The 21,545-nt window shown below is 40.0% G+C and overlaps 3 protein-coding genes across 6 annotated transcripts in view; 2 read left to right on the top strand and 1 right to left on the bottom strand.

The window, feature by feature from the left end:
* ccdc50a (coiled-coil domain containing 50a) overlaps positions 1-8,038 on the bottom strand; it is a 29,932-nt gene extending 21,894 nt beyond the window's left edge. Inside the window, exon 1 of one of the 4 annotated variants that reach the window (XM_047049467.1) lies at positions 7,926-8,038. In XM_047049467.1, the coding sequence (XP_046905423.1) occupies positions 7,926-7,935 (10 nt within the window). In that variant the 5' untranslated portion in view covers positions 7,936-8,038. Of the gene's footprint in view, positions 1-7,535; positions 7,874-7,925 lie in introns of those variants that run through there. The other 3 variants (XM_047049466.1, XM_047049469.1, XM_047049470.1) reach the window with 3 other exon arrangements.
* A 75-nt stretch (positions 8,039-8,113) lies between these two features.
* uts2d (urotensin 2 domain containing) lies at positions 8,114-10,294 on the top strand. Its single transcript, XM_047049471.1, has 7 exons — positions 8,114-8,703; positions 8,905-8,963; positions 9,054-9,093; positions 9,252-9,356; positions 9,446-9,483; positions 9,624-9,699; positions 9,941-10,294. The coding sequence occupies exons 2-7, from the start codon at positions 8,925-8,927 to the stop codon at positions 9,964-9,966; spliced, it is 324 nt and encodes a 107-aa protein (XP_046905427.1). The 5' UTR covers positions 8,114-8,703; positions 8,905-8,924; the 3' UTR covers positions 9,967-10,294.
* Positions 10,295-10,720: 426 nt separating this feature from the next.
* Positions 10,721-19,489, top strand: LOC124487581. Its single transcript, XM_047050010.1, has 3 exons — positions 10,721-10,764; positions 11,091-13,029; positions 17,548-19,489. Exons 2-3 carry the CDS (start codon positions 11,096-11,098, stop codon positions 19,244-19,246), a joined length of 3,633 nt encoding a protein of 1,210 aa, XP_046905966.1. The 5' UTR covers positions 10,721-10,764; positions 11,091-11,095; the 3' UTR covers positions 19,247-19,489.
* The last annotated feature ends 2,056 nt before the right edge of the window (positions 19,490-21,545 follow it).

The raw sequence follows: 21,545 nt of genomic DNA, 5'->3' as shown, positions 1-21,545 counted from the left end.
AAGATATCTAGAGCTAGCCTAGCTAGCTAACTGAAGCAGAGTAGAATCACGATATGGTTTGGTTGCTAAGCTGTAGCCTAACGTTCTACCCACCTAAGTCAATCCAGTTTGCTTCAACAACAGAAGTGGAAACAAGTAATAGTCAATCTGTTGAAAACAGTGTTGTGTAGACACAATAGATTTATTTGCGCGTTTTTATTTCAAGTCTCCAACTTCGGTGTTTCAGCGAGTGCTGCTGTTGGCCGTGTTGCGTTTTTGCTCCCAGCTTCACTCGTTGATAACCAACCAATCAGCGCGCAGCTGATCTAAATATTAATGAGCATACCATAAAAGGAGAAAAGCTATTGTTTTTTCCCGGGAACATTTCAGAGGATCTGTCAGAGGGCATAGAACAGCACCCGGGCCATTTTCAACCCAACCAATGTTACATACCCTATTCGGAGACCTTAAGGAACAGTGTGAAATACCCCAAAAACCCAGTCAATTGCCCCTTTAAAGACATTCTCTTTTAGTACCGTTAAAAAGCGGAAAGTATCTAAACTAGAAATGAGAATACGCGGATGGCCGCGCCCATCGTGACTTCCGGAATAAGGTGAATACAATTAATGGACGAGGCGCAGGCATATGGAGGGAAGTTTTCCGCCGAGTAGATAGTTGTCTCGAGTTATACAGAGTTAAATGGCACCTATCAGCCAACCAGCCAATTAGAAACATCACCAGCACCCAGAATTGTTGTACCCAAACGTACACAGGTATGGTAAATCTCATGCCAAACATTTCATAAAACTTGAGAGCCATGTAAATCTATAACATAGTTTTCTTTGTCGTGGTGCCCCTAACTTTTTTTAGTTGGGAGCACCAGTGCCACCAACCATTTGCTTGCTTTTCATCTTGAGCATGGGCCAACACCATGCAGTAGACCAACACCCACAGCGTTATTTATTTTGTGAAGTCGTGATTGAGCCAGAGGACAAGCAATTCAATCATTTGTCATGTGACAATGTTTAAACAGAACTGTGCTGTGCTGGTGTTTCCAAGATAAAGTAATAGAAGTGATACGCCAGGAGAAATACACCATATGCCTTGGCTGCATATAATCCTGAGGAGGCCAGCACTTCCAAACAAAACAGTTGTTGAAGCCATCAGATGGCACTACAAACTTCCCTACAAGAAGAACACAACCATCTGATTCTACCCTTTTCCATGAACCCAAATTTGAAAGATTTCCGAATGGTCTTAGGGAGAGGGGAAAATGAAATAGGCCTACAGTTTAGTAATGTGAAATTTCCTTCCGTGATAGTTATTGTGTCATAATGACTCCAGTATGAATATTATGTTTTTGTTTTTACAAACCCATTGTTTGCCTGCTCTGTTCTCTGTAATCTAGTCTACAAGTAGCTAAACAAAACATGCAGAATTTTTTTTTAATTTATTTTGCATTTGAGCACCGTTTGACCAATGTCACTGACTAGTTTTATTAACATGTTCATGTCCTCCATTTAATGTCCTTCACTTTTGATCAAATATTAAAGCATTTTCTTGTAACTTATGAATGTGTGTTGCTAAAACAGGTGTAAGGCTGGGTGTCAAACCTGCCCCCACCTTTCATATGCTAAAGTCTGGAGTTTCTGGACGGTCTCAACTTGATGGCTCTCACACCCCATTCAAGATGTGGTCTGATTGGTTGTTCTTGTGTATAAAGGGAATTGTAATGCATTGTTCTTTGGATTCTTCATCTCCTGAGACCTTCTCCTCAGTTCTCCCTTGTCCTACTGTCCTACTCCTTGCTCACCTCTTGCTTTCTCTCTGATTTACAATGATCATGGTAGAGTGGGTAAGATTTAAAGCCTTTATTTTGTAACATGTTTGCCTTGTAATTGGTTTCATTCATTTGCAATGTTATTAAATGCGTATTTCATTTAACCGTACTTTGACCATTCTTGCTCTGCTTTAACCCATATTGTCAAATACCTGGAATTCTATTGGTTTTGGCATTAATGGTTCATGCTAATACACTGTTCAGTTTCCCATCTTCCTTTAAACCATAGGGGAATTCGTTTTGGTTGCTTGGCCAATATTTAACCCCCTACACAGGTGTCCCCTCCTTACTCTCTGGAGACAGGGCCATGGGGCAGTAGCCTAGGTTGTATCAATATGCTCTGGTCTACACACCCAAGCAGACAGGACATATCAGGGTTTTTCCTGCATAGAGAAAATGTGGGCGCGCGCCTAAGCCGTTTTCCCGAGCGCCTATGACAAATCCCGAGCGCCTAAGGCAACAAAAAAAAGTCTGCGTTGACAAAAACTAACAATAAAAGCTGTGTTCATCACACGTGCAACGCATTTCAGCGAATATGTTCTAAATAGTGTGTTTCAAGTAGGCTACAGTCGAAACCCTTGTTCTCTTTTGATCAATAGAAATCAATCGATAAGTGTGTCTTCTTGTCTGATGAATTCTCAACTGTGAGGTGCCGCTCTGTCCACTATGAATGGACAGAGCGGCCAGTAAACTGTCGTTCCGCTGCGAAGGCCAGCCCGACGTGCACGAACACACCTGTATAAATGCAAATTAAATTTCCGCTCGAAGAGATTTCCAAAGCAGCCTCCATTCATATTCTTAACCTGGAATGATAATATATAGTGTAGGCACCAAGAAAATAAAAGGAAATTGCAAAACACCTGGGAATAAATACATTGATTAGAAAAATATATAAAGTTAATTACTATGTGCTCGCTATAACGTCATCGCAATCAATCACTTGTGCATTGCATGTCCGCGAATATGTTTAATAGTATTTTTCAAGTCCAGTTTTGATCAATACTAATTGCGTTGATAGACTATCATGGCGTTGTCAGATCCTTCTACCAGGGGGTCAACAAAAAGCGGAGGGTGAAAAGTTCACAAGCTGGATGTGACTGACTGCCTCCCCTTAGCTTAGTTTGTATAGTAAAAATGAATAGTAATAATAAATAAACTTGAATATATTAATTTGTGTGTTCCATTTCTGACCACTGGTTAGTTCTAGATTCTATTGATATACATTTCAGTAGTTTGCATATATATGTAAAGAGGTAAACCTTGATCATCTTTTACCCATACATGATAGCACCATGGGGCATGGACTATTGTCAATCTATTAGCCTATTATCTATTTTAATCTAAAGTGGAAGCAAAATTATTTCCTCAAGCATAGCCTCCATTATTTATGAAATGAAAAAATAAAAACAGATGTCTGCTAATAAAGTGATACGGTAATACAGACTTATTTTATTTTTTTGGAGCACCGAAGACCCATTTTGACCCAGGAAAAACCCTGCATATGCACTGGCCATCCTCCCTCCTCCAATGTACTGCGTTCAACATTGTTACCCCCTATTTACACCGTATGCGTCTGCGGCGCCAGAGCTGATCAAGGCCGATTGCGGCCACTCTAGTCAATGGTGCAGTTTTCAATTTTTGACCAAACTTGAGCCCTGCTTCTACATTTCTGCGATTTAGTGCAAAAATTTGGGCCTACATTTAGCTGGTTTCACATACTTTTATATAAGTCATCCACCGTCTGTGTGTGTGTGCCTATAAGTAAAATTAAAACAATAATTATGTATTGTTCTTTTTAGTAAAAAACAAACAAACTAAGAATTGAACTATTTAACTTGTCACGTTTACTGCTGTTCAAAAATGTTATATATTCTTTAAAAATAAAATAAATTGTGTTCAACAAAAAAAAGATTTGAGCTGTAATCGCAATACTGTGATATTTTTTCTCAAGGTTATCATATCGTCAAAATCTGATACCGGCCCATGCCAACGCGCACCGAGCAACCCCCCCCACAATCATCTAACTTGATGTTAGTTCCACTTTTTGGGTTTTACCTTATAAACAGAAGAACACAATAAAAGAAAAGGAGGGAATATTATCTATATCTAAATTATCTTTGTTACGGTATCTGCTAAATTGCATTTTTAAAGGCCTTTGAAACGTGAATTTAAGACATTTTAATGCTAGTTAAGGTGTTATTTTGACATTACGGAATTTAAGACATTTTAAGGATCCGCGGATACCTTGAGCAACCTCCCACAATCACCTAACTGTTGTTGGTTCCGCTTTTTCTTCTTTTTTTGTTATAAACAGAGGAACACATTTTTGTAACACTATTTAAAAAATAAACAAAAATAATCTTTGTTATGGTATCGGCTCAGTTGCATTTTTAAGGCCTTTGAAAACGTGAATTTAAGACATTGTCATTCTAATTAAGGACTTTTTAAGACTTAAGGATCCGCGGATACCCTGGTATTTCACTGCATTAGGGGTGGGCGATATGGCCAAAATCTTCTATCACGGTATGAGTAATTTTATATCACGGTTACGGTATATATCACGGTATAGTAATTGTTCTGTAAATTAAATTGAGAAATGGTACAAAATAACCATACCGTACATCATCACACTATTATTTATTACAAACAAAAACAACTGCCTCACATGAGACAACACTTGAGTTAAAAACAAAAGACTTAAACTGTACTGTAGCTACAATATCCAACTTATCGATTAAAGATTTTCTGGACTGCTTGAGTTGAGTTTTCTAGCTATCTGTCTACCTGGACACAATAATTTGCGTTCGGGGGTTAATAAAGTACCTATCTATATTATCGACTATGGAATCTTTATCATATGGCTTCAAATTTTACAATGAGGAGGCTAACAAGTAACACTAGCAGGAAGTAGCATTGCTAAGAGTGTTATGCTAGGTTGCTAGGTAACGGAACCTAGCTAGCTTTTTTAATGAATGCTCATTAGGTATTTGTAGCCTACTTATCATTTTGATAATAGGCTAATATAGCTAATATAGACACTTAGAGCATGTGTTGCCTTCATTATAAGGCTTATATTAGGCTTTTAATTTGTTTGTGGCTTTAGACCGAATTGTTTTTAGTGTTTTTTGGTCCAATATGGCTCTTTCAACATTTTGGGTTGCCGACCCCTGTCCTAGATCAAGAATGCTAGCAAGGCAACCAGTGTAATTTTACAACAAGAATTTTACAGCTCGAGACATAAAACTTGAACAACAATTCGAATTGGTTACCTGCAGAATGGGACATCAAATATATAAGTAATTAGCATCGGCATGAATGTGGTCCGCTTAGACAAAATACACTCCACTTCGAAAATTCCTCAGACCAACGCATATGTGCTTCAGGTCAAACGAAAATAGCAAATCAAATAGAAGTTAAACTACAATTCTGAATATCGCAAGAATGCGATTTATATGATGTCTTATATACAATACAACAACCAGACATTTAATTGACACGTGTAATACAAAAATATAGTATAAAGTATACCGCGGTTGAAACGGTATAGCCAAATCTCTCCCGGTAGACACATTTCTACCGTCGCACAGTATATACCGTCATACCGCCCAGCCCTACACTGCATCGTGGCAAATTGTATCTGGCAAACTTGCTAATACAGCTGCCTCGCAGCTTCTGTTCTGAAATGCTGTAAAGACAACTAAACCTGGTTCCATCGGAGCCATAACGCGACGCAGACGTGTCCGGTGAAAATTTTGTTTGCATTAAGGACGGAACAAATTCTTATTTATTTAAGGTGTAAATAAGGTGTTAGGTAAGGAAGAGTGGTCCCATATAGATAGTCTAACCCCCTATTTTACACTTGACACGTCTGCGGCCTGTTGCAGTTGCCAAAGCTGATCGCAGCTGCCACTCGAGTCAATGGTGCAGTTTACACCAGATGTAGGGTTGCCAACCATCCTAAATTGTCTGGGACATCCCGAATTATGGATGATTTTGATTTGTCCCGTCAGGGACAGCTCCAATCCCGTATTCCAATCACAGCCTCGCCGGCCAATAATTGGCTACTGTAAACGGGCCAAAATTCACGCAAACGTTGCTATGGGACACGGTTGTTGCTTGTTGGTGACAGTGAGTATGAACTGGCCACTGGTGAGGTGAGCGTTATCGTGTGTCAAAATTTGAAACTAGTAATAATTGTCTTGACTATTACTATGAACAATACATCCAAACGAGTACAGTAGTAGTTTGCCAAAATTACACTGAAATTAGTAGGTTTATGGTATGGCTAATGAAAGCTTGCGATTTCCATTATTGTTGGTCAGCTGTTGGCCCTGTGTCCCTAATTTTGGGTTGAGGAAGTTGGCAACCCAAACCAGATGCACCACGGTGCGTTTCAGAAGCTGCCTCTGCTCAGCTTCCTTCCCTTTGAGCTGGTGGTAGCCATAACACTGGGAACAACCAGTGTTTATGGCTACCACCAGCTCAAACCTTCTGAATGTTTCAGGGGCGTTGCTAGACCCTTTTTTACTGGGGCACATGCCCAAGTATAAATCTGTTGTGCCCCAGTAAAAAGATTATGTAATAAGTTTTAACAATTTACTTAAGGGCATTCATTTAGATTGACAATCCCAGAAAAAGAAACGCAGTATCCCAATCAACGCTTGTAGTTTAACCGAAAAATATTTAAATGTGTTGATGATGCATGCCTGCAGAATTCCATGTCCACCCGCTCTTTTGTGCTTGCTGTAATAGCCACTGCAGCGCGCACACATAAGTGTCGGCAAGCAAGTCAGAACTGAGGTAGGCTAAGAAAACATTACAACACAATTTTCGAAATAATAGGGTACCGATCATCTTATTTTGACAAACATAATAACATGTGTCCAAGGTATTATATTACAAGAAGCTCCAATAAACTGCATTTGCACTCAAGTTATTGCGAACAAATTGGCTCCCGCGCGCGAGCATTATCTATCGATGTCCCTACCAAAGTTGATATCAAATTTAAGTCTCTGAACTGTACGTATGATGAGCAAGGTCCTGTGCCCCAGTAGAGCTGTATGTCTAGCACCGCCCCTGATGTGTTTAATGACTAACGCTACATCTTGTCCTGCCCTTTAGCACCTAGGTTACTACCTAAAAAAAAAAAAACCTTACTACCTAAAAAAAAAAAACCTGACCTAACTTTCTGACGTCAAGACCGTCATGTATCTGTTGAGGCACCGGCTCAGGCACTTTGAAATGCAAGCAATCTACTGTAAAGGAATACTTTGCTTGCACAGTCGGAAGGTACGCTTACCAATTTACCCCGACTGCCTTCTTGTTGGAAATACACACTTGGTTCAGAAACAAGTCCTTGATACTCCCGTATCCAATTTGCTGAACAATTTCCCCAAGTCAAACGGCCTATATGGGTTTCCTACCTAGCTAGCATCGAGCTAGTGCAGAATACAATCGAGCTAGCTACATGTCAACTTAAAAACGGTGGTTCGTTTGCTAGCTAGCCATGATAAGTGAGCTTTAGCTAGTAGCAGGTGCGCTTGCTTGCTCTTGTCCCAGGTATCTAGCTAGATAGCTATCCTAGGTAGCTGTACGTCAAAAAATAAAGATACAGCTGATAGAAACGCCACACATATACAGAAACGGAGGCTACCACCTTTCACAAAAATGATTGACTAGACTAGCTAAACACAAAGCTCGCAGACATTTCCATTACCTTCTTTTACTCCGGGTAGTTTTTTCTGATCAATGCTAAATTCAGCCATGTTGTCAGTGATGTGTCAAATCCGTCCCGTTGAATTACACTTCCGCGACTTCCCGAAGGTTACCGGACTGTTGATTGATTACGTTTTGTCATAAACACGATTGACGATTCAGGTACTACGGGCGCCCTTTTCTGTGATTAGTTTTGGTAGCTACTTGAAATCGTCGCAGCTCGTCGCTGGGTAGCCAGATTTCTGCGCGCATCCCACTGACTCTCCTCTTCCTTCCTATGCAGCTGCGGTTGTGGTTAGACTAGAATACAATTTTGAACATTGGGATCGTCGTTTAGTATTATAATGTACACGCCAGTACACCATGTGACCAAGTGCTTAATTGAACATACCTAATTGCATAGCATGTCAGATTATCTTGTGAGGCTTGTAGGAAGGGTATCTGAGCAAATTAAACCTATAATGTTTTATTCCTGGCAGCGCGTCAAACAGAAGCAGTTGTGTAACCCACTATGTTGTATAAAAAAAGGACTATGGTATAGTATGACTTAGTGGTGTTATTATAAATTGGGACTATTGCACCCCCTGGTGAATGAATAATGTATTTAGTTGGTAATGCATTCATGAAACTACATACATTAACTTAAAACTTCAGCTACATAGATAAGATTACACTGCTGTTTTACTCTATCAATCCAATCTACTCACTACATGTAGACACTAGTCAGCCAAAGGTTTATAGTAAAACAATGGATTACCCTGACGTCTTCACATATTTATATATTCAATTGTTTGGATTGGTAATTGGGCTTCAGTGGGTAAATTACTCTGATGTTTTGAAGCACTAGTAGAAATAATTCCAGCTCATTCAATTATCTTTGCCTTTCCACAGATATGTTGCAATGCTACATACAGTGCAAGATACTTATAGTCTATTTACATCTCAGTGTCATCTGTGAGGTGATTTCTTAAATGGGTTGTTCTTATTGAAGGTAGTCCGTCAGCTCCACAGCCAATACCATCTCTGGGTCCAGTGCAGCAAGGGGACATAACCAATTCACTTCTCCTCTACTCCACAGCGAGAAATTCTACCCCTCCACCTTTTTAAAGAGCTGATTAATATAAAAGAAATATACTCAAGAAGCCAAGAGCACCTGTCGTAAATAACAGGTGATTGACGACTACCTTACTCCAGTGGATTTGTCCTGTCACAGTGATGTAGAGTTATTGGCCTTACATCTAACGTCATATCATCACATTTCTGTCAGACATCACATGGTCCCTTGTGAAAAAGGTTGTCTATTGACAATCTCCACAACAACGAGCTATTGATTTAGTGCATTGAAAAGCCCCTCCTCTCTCCCTTTAAAGTATATAAAGGTATTGTTGGAATGGACCCGAGACATTCGATCTCCTTGTCTGGTTGGAGGGTCAGTACATTTTTCTTTGACCATTTCTCTGGTGTCATGAACAAACTTGTGTTATATTACCTGGGATTCCTGGGTTTGCTACTGCTGCAGGGGGTGTTTGGTGTGGAGGGCAGAAGCATCCTTAGTCCTGGTGAGTTACTGCTGTAGGCTGGTTGGGATTCATTTGGTTAGATTGCTCCAGTGAGTGTTAATCAGTTTAATGGGGAGATGTTTGCATTTTTAATGGCTGTAGAAACTATTGCTTCTGTTTGTTTTACTTCTCAATATTTCCATTCTCCACATTTTAAGGAAACAATGTTATTCACACAAAAGAAGACACAGATGTCCAGAACAAGATTATTACATTGCTACTTCAAAAGAGCTTACTGCCTGTGGAGAAAAATGATGCTCTTGGTAATTCAATAACTTCTATGAATCTAACAAAAAGTACGATACGAAAGAAATATTGTATATATAATAAGGGACTTTATTTTTCTTCTCAGGTCTAGACTTGGCTAGTAGAGTAGCAGAGCTAGAGGAGGTAAGGTCATTTGTCTGGCAACAAGTGAATATTACACTTTTCTGTATGTAAAGCTTACACCACAGCCTATTTACTATTAGTATAGAGACAGGAACATAAATGCTCTGACCGTCTCTAATTGCAATGTACGCTTCCTTCAGCTGGAAGCTTTGAGAGATGATCTGGAGCTGAAGCTCACAGCAAATGCATTGTCCACACCTAAGAAGAGGGCTGAAGGTAAGTTTGCTAATAAGCAAGTACTGTACTGTTAATAATTATGCCATTAAACAGACAGCAAAACAAGTATTATATGTGCAAGTATTTGAGCTATTTAGTTAATTTGTCAAAAAAAAAAATGCATATATATAGTTAGTAAATGTTGTTCAAAATATTAAATGTAATGTTGTGCATTACTGTAGCTTTTGTATCTTGATTCATACATTTGACAAAAAAGTGGTTTTAATGTTTCTCATTACAGCTTGTTTCTGGAAGTACTGTGTGTGACAGACCTACTGTGACGCAGAACCTCTGCAAGGTCAAGCTAAGAATTTGGCATAGCCTCATTCATCCACAGTCACCTCAGATGTTTCAATGTTGTCTGTCATTGTTAACGTTAACTATCAAAACTTGATAATTTAGGAAATGTCTTAAGAGTTTAGAATGAATTTCTGTATTATTTGTAACTAAATAAACCTCATTATTGACTTTTTAATTATTATTTGAGTAACAAAAAGCGTTTTAGTCAAGTATTATTTGGAAATAAAAGTTTTTAAAGATGAATAATTGTCTTTTGTTTACATGTATATAATTTGTTGTTTCCCTCTACTGCTAATCCAGGCAACAGTATTGATAAGTCTGTAATCAACTGTATTGTTTTTTAAATTAAAGTTGTATTATTTCTTCATGAAATAAAAGCATTGTCATGCTTACCTGATTACTAAATGAGTATGGGTATGTAATTTGTGTAATTATAACAAATGTGTAATAAATAAATAATAACATTTTAATGTAACACTCACATGTTATTAGTTGATGCAATAGGACACAAAAAAGCAATAATTAATCAAATACTGGAAAACACATCATGGAAAATGTTGTCTGCCTTACAGCAGAAAAACTGTGACAATGTTTTATCTCACTAAGTTTGGTACCAAGTGGAACTGCTCTGGCTTGTGGTTGGTGTGTACGGCTGTGATAAGACAGAAATAGACTCTTATCCTGTGGATCCTATAATACCAGTAATATAAGGAACAACAGCATCATAGTCAAGTTGACTGCAGAGTATTGTGGCTCATCTGAAAGGTTGGTACTCTTTGTTATCCATCTTCTGTTATATTACTAAACTATATTACTGCTATGATCTACGTTTGTCTAGCCTGGTTATGTCATGTCACTTTTTAAAAGGATAAATACTTTATGAGAAATTACAACTATAAGAAATTACATTCATAGTTAGAAAAATGACTTTTTATTTTAAGTGTAATGACAGTCTATTCAAGAATCTGGAAGTGAGTAGATAATAATTTTTTGAAAAAGCAGAATGGTAGATAGAAGTGTCACATACAGTGGTCAATATATCAACAATTGATTGATTTGAAGAAAAAATACTTCAATTTTCTATTTGACAGGCACAATGTGGCAGGTAATCCTCATCCTTCTGTGCATCACCATCCTTCCAACCAAGACCATAATCTGCCCCAGCAGTTGCATGTGCAATGAGAAAGGAGCTGTCAAGTGTGTTGGCAACATCACAGACGTGCCTAAGACCATGCCTAACAGCACATACCTTCTCCAACTTAACGACACAAACGTGAGGGTCCTGAATGAGCAAAGCCTCGCCAACCTGCCATTAATGCTGCGCTTCAGTGTTAGCTTCAGCTCCCTGAGCGCTGTCCACCCCAGGGCTTTCTACGTGGCCCCCCAGCTCCTGTCTGTCAAGCTGTCCTTCAACAACCTCACAAGCCTCCCGCCCAGGGTTTTCAGCCCCCTGGTCTCCCTGGAGCAACTTTATCTAGATGGAAACCATCTGGAATCCATTCCCTCTGTGATGTTTGAAGGTCTAGCCAGTCTGACAGAGCTTGAAATGAGTCGGAATGCCATTGTCCATCTGGCACCAGATGTCTTCAGCAGCCTGAGCAGCTTGCGCTTCCTCAATTTGGGGAAGAACTACATACAAGAGCTGCCACCCACCGTCTTCCACTCACTGACACGACTGCAGTACCTTATTCTCTATAACAACCAGTTGGAGAGAATAGAGACTGGAGCCTTTGACGAGCTTGCCAACCTCTTGGAGCTCAAACTCCACCACAACCAGATTGCCAGCCTCCCCTCAGAGGTGTTCTGGGCCCTGGGTAACCTCAGGATGCTTACCTTATCCTCTAACAGGCTTCAGGGTGTCCCAGAGAAGACCTTCTATTACATGCCCAAGCTCACCAAACTCACCCTCTACAGTAATCCTTTCCAGTCGCTGCCTGACCAGCTGATGGGACAGATGCCCTTGATAAGTGACCTTTACCTGTATGGCACCGACCTCACTGTTGTTCCCTGGAACCTCTTTGCCAACATGAGTGGTCTGCAAAAGCTCTCCCTCCACCTCAATGACAAATTGAGGGAGTTGCCTCAAGACCTGTTTTGTTGTCAGCCGAAGCTCCAGAGACTCTCTCTAAAAGCGAATGACCTCCAGGTCTTAGATGGTGACCTGTTCTCCAATCTCACCAACTTGAACGTCCTACTGCTGAATGACAACAAGCTCCGCTCCATCCCTAAGAATATCTTCAGACGTCTTTCCAATCTGAATAGCATACAGATCAACAATAACCATCTTAACACCCTTTCAGATGAGGTTTTCTCCTCCAATGTTGGTTTGGGGGCTGTGACTTTGGGTGGGAACCCATGGGACTGTACTTGCAGCATCAGAGATATTGTGGGTTGGATCAGACGCCATGAAAGTGTGGTCAGTGATAAGGAGGACATGAAATGTTACAGTCCTGAGCATCTAGAGCTCCGTAAATTGTATTCATTACAAGATGAGGAGTTCTCAGTGTGTGACACCACGCCGTCAAGCTATCTACCGACAACCCCTCCCATAGAAATATACGTGTCCCCTTCAAAACCATCTTCAACCCCTTCATCCTTTATCCCCTTTAGAACCACTACTTCGATCATAACAACATCACCAACAACAGCCTTACAGACGAGCCCCAACATTGTGCTTTTTGAGTCAGACAACCCATTCCAGCTTTTCACCGAAGCTCTCCCACCCCCGCCAGGTGACTCTTATTTCCTCTCTTTCCCTCCTTTCTACGACCGTCTGGTGGTCGAGCAGGGGCAAAAGTTTATTCACAACAATCGCATGAAGAGCTGGGTATATATCTGGAGCCTGTCTTCTGATAGTGCCTCAGCTAGTTTAATTATGGCCCTCCACATCCTGTTAGTAGCAGCAGGCGTTACTTTGATCTTGGCAACCATATATGGGATGTATCGCCTCCAACAGTCCATCGATGATTTCTGGGAGGTGGCATCAGAAAACATGTTATCCATCCAGAAGCAAAAGAGCACAGCTAGACTGTAATTTTGACATGCGTTTGATTGTCACAAATTTTTATACACTTTTTGACTTTTTTGGGGGGGGGGGGGGGGAGTCATTTAAGCACAAACTTAAATATTAAAAGTATTAAGTATATGGGTTTGGCTAACAGACATATTTCAAGCAAAAGAAATGTCAGAAGTTAGTTTTCTTATTCGTTACAGTGTTATGCATCGATAACCAAAATAATTTACAAATTGTAATTACACAGCTATTGGTGAGGTCCAGGAAGCCCTCTAAATTAGACAAAATAAAAGAATGATAAACGACAGCATGGTTATGAGCACAAAACCAATGTCCATAATGGGATGAATTGTTGGGTCTCAGGAGAATATGGTGTGAAATTCTTTCAGAGAAAAGGGCACTCAGTGTAGTTGTCTAGTCTTAGTGGTGTACACTTTAATCTACAGTAACAGAAATTGCTTTCCTGTGAGACAAAACTAAACAGCATTCCAAACATTCCCTCACGTGTTGGCATTCTACATGTAGCCTTGATAGAATGAATCTGTTACTTTCTTGTGAACTTTCATCGACCAGTAGGAAGATAAGATTGTTCTATCTGAATAAACAGGAAACTCAAGTGTGCTGTGCTGTTTCTCGATGTCTTAGTTTGTCATTGTTTTTCAAACTTTACTTTTTCAGAATTGCATTACAAGAACCAGTTATTTTACAAACATCTATTGCACACAAAACCACAATAATTTAAAGACAGAAGGCAAGACTTTACATTAAGATTGCATTACTTACCATATGACTATGTATCAATTCCCATAGTAACAACACAGTAGGTACATAGGATTAAGTGTTAGTACAGTGGTTCCCAACCCTGGTCCTCGGGACCCCCTGTCCTGCATGTTTGAGATGTTTCCCTGCCCCAACACACCTGATTCAAATGAATGGGTCGTTATCCAGCTCTGCAGAAACCTGTTAACGATCATTCATTTGAATCAGGTGTGTTGGAGCAGGGAAACATCTAAAACATGCAGAGGACCAGGGTTGGGAACCACTGTGTTAGTAGCTGTAGTATTAGCAGTGCCTTTGTTACTAAAATGTTGTCACTATACGTATTGCTACAGTGTGTAGTTATATAGCAGTAAATGTAACCATAATGTTAAGTGTAGTCGCTCAGGATAAGAGCGTCTGCTAAATGACTAAATGTAAGTGTAACCAGACAAGTTTAACTGAACTCTGTATAGTTTGATTATATTGTATATTATATTTGATATAATTTTTCATTATTTTATCTTTATTAAGAGCTTTGCAAAAACTTTGCAGCAGCCTCAGGTTAGTAGTTATTTCGATAAAAGCTTCATATTTCACATCTCTGCGACAACTCTAACACTTTCTAAATGAAGATCATTTAAATTTTTAACTCGCATAACTTATCACATAATAACGCAAATATTGTTCTAAATGATGAAGCAAATGGAAACTCTCAACATGCATTGAGCTAAAAAGTAGCATTTCAGGTCTGAAAAAGTGCAAAGTAAAACCTCATTGGTTAATGGCATGAATGTCATGGCAAGTGATTTAATTTGAAACAAACAGCAAACAAAAGAGGAAGAATAGTTGAAAAACACCCAATTAAGTTCATCACCATGGCGACGGGTGATTAAGTCTTTCCAGTACACTGAGCCAACACAACAATGAGTAGCATTCAGACAACACACAGATACACACAACACACGTTAACAGCCACATTAGAGAGAATCAAGAGTGAGGATATTAAATTTACCCTTGAGTTTTACTTTTAAGTCATATCTGTGCCACTAAACGTTTGGGAAAGTTGGATTCATAACACATCCAGTAAGCATACAAGTCTTTGTTATTGAATTCTGTAACTGTACATCTTGTTTTTCATGATGCATGTTCTAATGTTGCAATGCAACTTCCTTACAGTTGGCAAAGGGGTTAATTTCATGACCCTGAACACAATTTGCATTAACATAATGCAGAAAAAAAAAAAACTATCCAGCACATGGTTTACCCATGTCATTGTGTAAATGCGTATCAGTTGTAATCTTCCGTACAATTTTTGTACCCTAAAGTAAGGGTCCTGTGCTGCTGGTAGACCCTGTAGTTTAGATGTTAACTCCATCCAGCCACACTTCTTGTTTCTGTGAAATCTCAACTCTTTCACTGTTAGATTATCTCCAGAACAGACAGGCCTACTGCATCAGAGGAATTACAATGCAAATGTATCTAATCAAGAACACATGAAACTTTTAGGGCCCGGGTTTAAGTGAACAGAATGTATTTAAACGGGCAGAAATAATACAAATTCCCTTAAAAGTTATGATCATAAAGGTTCCAGGGAAAACATTACACCAACATAGCTGATTGAGCAGCCTAACTGTCCTAAAAGTAGCAAACCCATTTACATGTTCCAAAAAGAATGATTGTCCCTCATCTCGTTCTACTGCAAGCATCTGGACTTAATTTTAAAAATCCACCCACTTATTTCACTTGGAAAACACATGACTTCTGATAACACAGTAAATCTGCGTTTCTATACTAACAGTAGATCCTGAATGATGTTAAGTGATATATACAAGCTTTACCACAAACATAAACAGGCACATATCAGCATGTATCCCTCATACTGAGTCTGAGCACGCACTCTTACAAAAACAAGTTCAACCCAGATACTGAGCCAACCAAAGGGGTGGGACTTCATGAAAACTGCCTGTGAGAGAGACAGAATAAGGGAGGAACACTGACTAATGGAATCTGCACTAGGTTGTGGAGCTGAACTCCACGAAAGGACTTACACGCGTCATGTGCACAGCAGAAAAAAAGATAGATGATGAGGATAGAATGATGAAGAGGTAGACAATGTGAGGTAGTGCGTAGATGGCTGTGGAATGTTTGATTAAAGCACTGGTGAAAGTCTGATAAAAAGGAGGCAAAGCTTTATCACAAGAGAAAATAAAATTAACAGAAACACTTGTTTAGTTCAGATCAACTGTCGGGCACAGTATAAGGTAAGCAATTGAACAATGTAAACAATTGTTATCATTAGGAATACGTTATTGTATGATTGTGACTTTTTGGAGTAATTGATTAAGTAGAGATAAGTCATTGATTACAATGCTCTTCACATACAAAGAGTATGTTAAAGGACAGGAAAGTTTTAGTTGTGTGCCGTTTGGTTTTGTGAAAAGAACCTTTCATACGTTTTTATAAGAACTTTTCAGAAGTGGTCTATGTAACCAGATTATAATGCACAGACTGGGAAAACTGTCTGAAAATGATTAGGAACAACAACATAATAATGGTTGGGACAGCGCTATGTAAATCAGCAAACTTTCAATACTTTTTTTTGTTTTCTTAACATTAAGTTATTCTCACCCAGTGCCAGTTAAATGGCACATTGGGTGCACAAATTGCTGATTAAAATTAAGGAAATGTGGAAGGAAGGCACAGGAATTGATGGTGCTTTGTTTTCTAAGGGGTCAGATCTGAACTTTGGGCTTTGGCCATGCCACTCTAGGGCTTTTAGTCATTGTCATGCTGCATGGTGAATCATCATCTCAGTCTGAGGTTGCAAACACATTTTAGAGCAACTTTGAAGCTCAGAAAAAGTAACAATTGGGTTCTTGGTCACATTCCTGACTAAGGCCCTGTTTGTCCAGTAACTTTGTTTGGCCAGCTCTAGCAAGAGTCTTGGTGTTTTCCAACATCCATTTAACAACAGCGAAGCACACTGTGCTCCTGGAATCATTCACTGCTTTTCTTAATCATATCTGTAGAACATACGTCTATGTTCATCTTGTTTAAGTAATGATCAGTTTGAATTCCTTTGACCAGGCACTGTGCATGCGTAGTGTCAGAAGGAATATGAATGACTAGCATGAACCACGTTGCCTGTAATGTCTACTCAAGTTCCCGAGTAAAGAAAAGAAACTAAATATACAGAATCCTGAATTGTGTCACTCGTCTTTCAACAAAATACAGTCAATCATTTCATAACATCCTCCAATCAAGGATGATTACGAGAAGCATAACATAATGGAGATCAATATGGGGTCTGAATTCTTTGCAAAAAAGCCATCACTGCAGGGTGGGGGATTGTTTTTCTTTGTTTATTTATTTAAATTTAGATAAACTCTTTAACATAACATAATTTGGAAAAAGGGAAAGAATTTGCTTCAACTTTGCTTTGACGTTTAAGATCAGACGATACCAAATAGATAGTTCCCAGTGTAGCCTGTGTATGGTGAAACTCACTCCTCAAGTATGTAAAAGGCCACCCGCGTCAGCTAATTGCTAGCTTTTCGTTGGCGTAGTTGGTAGTAGTGGCGCTTGGGAAGTCAGAGGTGGTGAGTTTGACTACCCGTGGGAGTGGACGGAGGCCCGTATACCTCTGACGGAACATGCAAGACCACGTCTGTTACACCAGCATGCTATATTGTGTCAATCATCATTTTATATATACACAATTAAACTTTTTCACTTGCTCATGATTCAACTAATAAAGCTGTTAATTTTTTTTCCAGGAGGCCAATGGACCTGCCAATCACACTATACTGTTTTATCCTGCTTTCCAGTCTTGGTTTCATCCTGGGCGGATGTCCGGATGAATGCTTTTGCAAGGAAAACCAAATAGTCTGCCAGGGAAAATCCATCTTTGATTTCCCCTCTGGTGTGCCTGCTACCACCTCCGCCCTCTATATTTCCAACACCAACATCCCTACCTTAAAACCAGAGGACTTTGCTAGCTTTTCAGAGGCCCTAGGCATATTAGTAGTAAAAGACTCTAGCATCATGCAGGTCCTGCCTGGCACCTTTGACCGTACCAGTAACCTGGGTGCCTTGGGGTTCACCAGCACCTTTCTAACAGACTTGCCTGAAGCCTTGTTCCAGAATCTTCTGAGGCTGGAGTCTCTGACTCTGAGCAACAACAAGCTTGAGGTGCTTCGCTCCACCTGGTTAGCCTCACTTCCTGCTCTGAAGAAACTCGATCTCAGTAAGAACCTGCTGACATCCGTTCCTGAGGAGGCTTTCCGTTATCTCAGTCAGCTGGAACACCTGACCCTGTCCAGGAATAACATCTCCGAGCTCTCCAAAGAGACATTCAGGGGCTTGACCAGAGTGAAGATTCTCCGTCTCAATCGGAACTCTCTACGACAGGTCCCTGTTGGAGCGTTGGATGACCTGGTGAGCCTGGAGGAACTGTCTCTGCAGGACAACCAGGTGGACCACCTACACACTGACCTGTTGTCTAAGCTTAAAAACCTCAAGAAGCTTTTCCTCTCCAGCAACCGCTTGACATCCCTACCCCAGGGATTGTTTTTTAACATGCCCAACCTGGCTCAGATCTCCCTCTATGAAAACCAGCTGAGCAGCCTGGTCCCGGGGGTGTTTGGGCCCATGGCTCTTCAGGAACTGTGGCTGTACGACAACAGGCTGATCCGTCTAGAGGACAGCACTTTCATGAACCTTACTCAGCTGCGTTTACTGGTGCTGAGCCGCAACCAGATCAGCTCTGTGTCCCCCCACGCCTTCAGGGGGCTGGAGCAGCTGGGAGAAGTGTCTCTGCACACTAACCTGCTCACAGGCCTGGAGGAGGGCACATTCCAGGGGATGCCCCAGCTGGTAAACATATCGCTGGAGCACAATCAGCTAAACTCCCTTCCAAGCAAGTTCCTGGATGGTCTGAGCCAGATGGGCCAGCTAGACCTTCACAACAACTCCTTCTCCAACCTGCCCCAAGAGACCCTAGACACACTCACAGCAGCTAGGGAGGTGCTACTGGCCCAAAACCCTTGGAGATGTGACCGGGATATCCTGCCGTTTCGCGACTGGCTGAGACAGCACCCAGCCAAGGTCAACCACAGTGTTGTGCTTTGTGCCACACCCATCGGCCTAAGTGGTGAGGTCGTTGCTGACCTAAAGGATGAGCAGTTTGGGGTCCTCCACCCATCCCTCACACCTGACCCCCCAGAGGACAGGTGGGACATCAGCACCCTGGCTCCTAAGAAGAGCACCTTGGCCCCCACTGCCTCAGTTACACCCACCAGGCAATACACCAACAATGGGAAAGGGGAGGGGGTGTCCCGGGACACCCATATCATTATTATAGCTGTTGTATGCACCGCTGTCATCACAAGCCTCATCATCTGCTGTGTCTACTGGAGGAGGAAGAAGAAAGAAAGTCACAACTTAGGGCGTAGGTCCAAAAACTCTGTTCTGTAAAAGTGAAATTGTGTCCTTAACAACAATCTTAAATGTCTCCTCGCATGGCAGGAAACAATCCCAATTGAACAAGAATCAGTAGGTTCTGTAATAATACCCTGTTTTAAATGGTTCAAAATGATAGCCTGATTATAGCTTGGTCTGTTATTACACATCTCAGTTCAAAATGATTTATGATTATGTTATTGTAACTCTGTATGAGGTTCGACTAAAAGTAAAAAAAAAAAAAAAAAAACTTTTTAATACATAATCACAATGTGATGATCTGCATCATCACAACTCTGTAGATTTTTCATTTAAGTTTTTTAATGAATGACGTATTACCATTTTCACTGAATTCTGAACTTTTGTAAAAAAAGTATACTTTTATAAATGTTTATTTGCTCTCTAATTGGTATCCTTCACAAAATCACATAATGAATAAAACACATTGAATTAAATAAATGCTTAAGTCATGACATTCAGGAATTATTGATAATTTCTAGTGACCATGCATTATGAAAATACATTTGGGATTCCACATAGGCAAGACAAGGCACTTTATTTATATAGAACATTTATGAGTCAGACTCAGTGTGCTTGACATAAAAACACATTATGCAATTTAACATAATAAAAACTAAAAAGTCATATAACCACCCTTTAAGCGTCCTGCGATTGCCTCAACAATGCCGTATGAATAAAATGCGATATAATTATCATTATTATAGTGCCATTTCACAACAATAACAACAACATGAACACTACATAATAACTAACTAACTCTTGATACAGTAAAGAAACTAAAAGAAGCCCATGACCTTGTCTTTTTGATTGATGTTTGTGTATGAGGGGTTTTCCCTGATAATTGTCATGACAGGTTTACCCTGATAAAGCCATGATTCCATTTCCAGTTTATGAGCTCTGAAACCATGTAAACCTTTCTAAATTGTTGACTGAAGGATAATAAATCCCCACAAAATATTTTAAAAGTACTAAAATGCTCTCTTCTAATGGATGCATTAGAAACGTCTGCCTTTAGCACTCTGTAGCCCAGCTTTGTGAACTTACTTTAGGCCACATGTTGTATAAGCAGTAAACAGGAGCAGGATGTGTTTAATTTAGAGTCAATGCCTTGTATTAGATATTAACATTGTTTTGATTGCACAGTTCGAGACAGACAGGAAACATATGGGAGAGAGAGGGGAAGACCAAAGAGCAAGCATACATGGAATTCATCAGTTTGTGTTTTCAACTGCATTGATTTTACAAGCGCTGTTTGGGATACTGTGTTTCTTTTTTCTGGGATTATCAATCATCAATGAATGCACTGACAAATTAAGTAAATTGTTAAAACTCAAATTTATAAAAAAAAATTGTTTACTGGGTTACAGCTGACCTATACTGGTTCTTGAACTGATCGTGGGAAACTAAACCCATTCTAATTTGTACACACGCACACAGATTCCTGGCAATATTATTATTAGAGAGATGGAGAAGAGTGCCACATGTGGTTTTTAAGCTCTCCACCAGAGGAGGGGCACCCCCGTTTTTTCAAAAGCCTTTTGTTTTTAAAATAACTTAAACGTTGTGTCATCACATCCGCCCAGTCTCTCTGGCTCAGTTTCAATTCCTGGGGACATATCGCCATCTATAGGTCCACCCTAACATTGTCATGGGGAAAAGTTGGTTATGAAACCAGACCCCTACCCCTCGGCTTGAGGCAACGCTCCCCGTGGATGTAGGTGGTATTGCATTTCTTGTCAGACATCCGGCTCTTATCCGGTTTTTATTCTATCAACTCCAGTCAACATTTCCAAAACTATCTCCCCCAATAATTCTTGTTTGATTCTCGAAACTGGCTCATACTGAATAATTTTCACAGATGTGTGCAAATTTTGAAACCAATCTGAAATGGGTAAACTAGCACTCCATTTGTTTGCTTATGTCAAGAAAGGTTGCCTGGAAATGTGCTTGCGGATACAAACAGGGCACAAGCCAAAAAGTGAACATTAGCCGATCGCTGATTTACCTGGGGCCAATTGTTCAGAAGTGATCTGATCGGATTACGGCTGTTGGATTGGATCCAATCTAGAAAATGGGTTGTAAAAAAAAAAAAAGGATTCTGAAATTGGATTGGATCACGTAATCCAATATTGGTTTTGATCTGGATCTGTTGTTCAAAACTTTTTAGCAACAAAATGTAATAAAACTTGAAATTGGTCAAATAAAACTAGATTTGATCTTGTAATTAATATACTGTAATGACCGGCCTAGGTCCGAAAGCAACAGGCATGCGATGACATTATAGAATCTGAAT

The sequence above is a fragment of the Hypomesus transpacificus genome, chromosome 26, assembly GCF_021917145.1.
Source record: "Hypomesus transpacificus isolate Combined female chromosome 26, fHypTra1, whole genome shotgun sequence".
Taxonomy (NCBI): domain Eukaryota; kingdom Metazoa; phylum Chordata; class Actinopteri; order Osmeriformes; family Osmeridae; genus Hypomesus; species Hypomesus transpacificus.
The sequence above is the reverse complement of the archived record's forward strand: the minus strand, read 5'-3'. Positions and strand labels throughout refer to the sequence as shown.

Coding starts and splice junctions, on each gene's coding strand:
- uts2d (XM_047049471.1), top strand. CDS start 8,925: ATGGACCCGAGACATTCGATCTCCTTGTCTGGTTGGAGG. Junction 9,094..9,251: donor CAGAAGCATCCTTAGTCCTG/GTGAGTTACTGC, acceptor CCACATTTTAAG/GAAACAATGTTATTCACACA. Junction 9,357..9,445: donor GGAGAAAAATGATGCTCTTG/GTAATTCAATAA, acceptor TTTTCTTCTCAG/GTCTAGACTTGGCTAGTAGA.
- LOC124487581 (XM_047050010.1), top strand. CDS start 11,096: ATGTGGCAGGTAATCCTCATCCTTCTGTGCATCACCATCCTTCCAACC. Junction 13,030..17,547: donor CAAAAGAGCACAGCTAGACT/GTAATTTTGACA, acceptor TTTTTTTTCCAG/GAGGCCAATGGACCTGCCAA.